Genomic DNA, 2,700 nt, shown 5'->3' on the forward strand with positions numbered 1-2,700 from the left:
ATGATATTGAAATCAACGGCTCAGCAGCTTCAACTCACTGGGAAGCAGGATTCCATTCTCCTTACAACAATAAGTCAAGAATCAGTGCACTGTAGTGGACAATCTGTGAAACTCCAGATTTCGTCAGCAGACCAGCCAGCCAATAGGTTTGACATCGACAATGCCTTCACTGCAGACAATCTATGCATGTCAGAGTACACATATCCCATAGAGGATATGCAGCAGTGCTGGACTCATCTGGAAAACCTTCCTCTACCAAAGATAAATGGAGCAGTGCCTTGTATTCTGATAGGATCCGACAACTCAAAGCTGATCTTGCCTATAGAGCCAGTACGCTTTGGTAATTCAGATGCTCCTAGTGGTGTCCACACCAACCTTGGCTGGACTGTCCAAGGTCCGTCGATGATGCTAGGGCAGACGAAGAGGAACACTTGTCTGCTGAACCAGACTCGACCAGCTGATCTCTCGCCATCTCACTGTGTGGAGAGACTTTGGCAATTGGACACTCTTCCCTTTACGAGTAAACAGGTCATTCGCTCCAAACAGGACAAGATGGCACTGGAAATACTAGATTCTCAGACCACAAGAATTGAGGTGGATGGCGTAAGTCACTACGCAACCCCACTCTTACGCTCTCATGATGGTACCCGTTTCAATGCCAGGGTGGAAGCTGTTCTCCCAACTCTGAAGCGTACTGAACGACGACTAAAGGACAATTCTGATATGGCCAGAACGCACAATGAGGCTATTCGGAAGCTTGATGAATCTGGATTTGTGAAAAAACTCACTGATGACGAGATAAGAGATTCGAAAGAGTCCTGGTACATCCCTCACCATGTGGTTGAACATAACGGAAAACATCGCCTTGTGTTCAATTGTTCATTCGAGTTTGAATCTAAAAATCTTAACAATCACTTGTTAGCAGGCCCTACCATTGGATCATCACTTCTAGGAGTGCTTCTCCGGTTCCGACAGCATGCAGTGGCAGTAACTGCCGACATCAAAGCTATGTTCCACCAAATCAGACTGCTTCCACCTGATCGACCCTTGCTTCGTTTCCTGTGGCGAGACATGCAATGCGATCGTCCACCAGACGTGTATGAATGGCAAGTTCTGCCCTTTGGTACTACCTGCTCCCCCTGCTGCGCAAGCTATGCACTGTTGAAACATGCAGCTGAAAACCAGACAGGCAATGAGGAAGTGTTCAAATCAGTGAGTGAATCCTTCTATGTAGATAACTGTTTGGACAGTTTCGAGAACCAAACTCAGGCAAAGCAGCTTGTCACCAAGATGCGAAATGTGCTCACAGACGGTGGATTCAACATAAGACAGTGGGCAAGTAATGTTCCTGAGGTTGTCGCCGATCTCCCTGCTGAAGCGAGGTCCGAGGCTGCAGACCTGTGGCTCAACTTTGGACAGGGTGAACCTAGAGAACCGACTTTGGGCTTACGCTGGGACTGTCAGTCAGATGAACTTACCTACAAACACAGAAATGTAGACTACCCCAATTTAACCATGAGAATGGTATACAAAGTGCTAGCAAGCCAATATGACCCCATCGGGTATCTGTCACCGTTCATTGGACAAGCCAAGGTCATAGTACAAGACTTATGGAAGTCAAAGAGAAACTGGAACGATTCCATTGAAAATGGGCAACTTCGTGACAGGTGGCTTGCTTGGGAAAGTGAGCTGGGACTCATCCCTCTGATTACTCTACCAAGGTGCTATATTCCTCAAGGGTTTGATCCAGACGATTCAACTACACAATTACACATCTTCTGTGACGCATCCGAAAGGGTATATGGATCAGTCGCCTATTTGCGCTCAGAAGATCGACATGGAAGGGTTCATGTCAGCTTCGTGATGTCCAGATCCAAGGTTGCACCGAAGAGACAGTTAACCATACCACGGCTAGAGCTGTGTGCAGCTCTGACAGGTGCTCAGTTAGCAGACCTGTTGCAGTGTGAAATAACGCTACCAATCCAAGCTACTTATCTATGGAGTGACTCTACTACTGTGCTCACATGGTTGCAGTCTGAATCTTGCAGATACAAGGTATTCGTTGGAGCCAGAGTAGCTGAAATTCAGAACCTCACCGACACACATTGCTGGAGGTATGTGAACACACAGCAAAACCCAGCTGATGATATCACTCGAGGCCTGAGTGTCAAAGACCTTGTTGAAGAATCCAGATGGAGAAATGGACCTGCCTTCCTCCGACAGTCAGCAGATGAATGGCCTGAATCTCCATCAACAGGCAGTGACGAGCCAGCAGAACTTAGGAAATCTGCCATGTTGTCAACGATTGTGACAAAGACACCCACTTTGCCTGACCCAACACAGTATGAATCTTGGGAAGTATTCATCTCCGATGTAAATGAAGCCCTTGACGGGGGCGGCCCCTAAAGAGGAAACTAAGACACTGACTCCTGAACATGTTGAGCAAACTGAGAACTATCTGTACCGCCAAGTACAACAACAGTGCTTCTCAAAGGACTTTGATTGCCTCAAGTCTGGTAAGCAATTACCACACGATAGTCGACTGATTCAACTTGATCCTGAATACGATCCAGAACTTGACTTGATCCGTGTAGGCGGCAGACTCCGTCGAGCTGAATCCCTGGATTCGAATATTAAGAATCCCATAGTTCTTGATCCAACCCACGAGATCACCAAACTGATTATCAGAGATCATGACGA

General features: G+C 47.0%; 1 protein-coding gene across 1 annotated transcript; it reads left to right on the top strand.

The window, feature by feature from the left end:
• Positions 1-2,406, top strand: LOC124273037. The gene has a single exon (XM_046708251.1). It carries the CDS (start codon positions 1-3, stop codon positions 2,404-2,406), a length of 2,406 nt encoding a protein of 801 aa, XP_046564207.1.
• Positions 2,407-2,700: the final 294 nt, after the last annotated feature.

The sequence above is a fragment of the Haliotis rubra genome, unplaced genomic scaffold (assembly GCF_003918875.1).
Source record: "Haliotis rubra isolate DU_JTF1 unplaced genomic scaffold, ASM391887v1 Scf1755, whole genome shotgun sequence".
NCBI classification, from domain to species: domain Eukaryota; kingdom Metazoa; phylum Mollusca; class Gastropoda; order Lepetellida; family Haliotidae; genus Haliotis; species Haliotis rubra.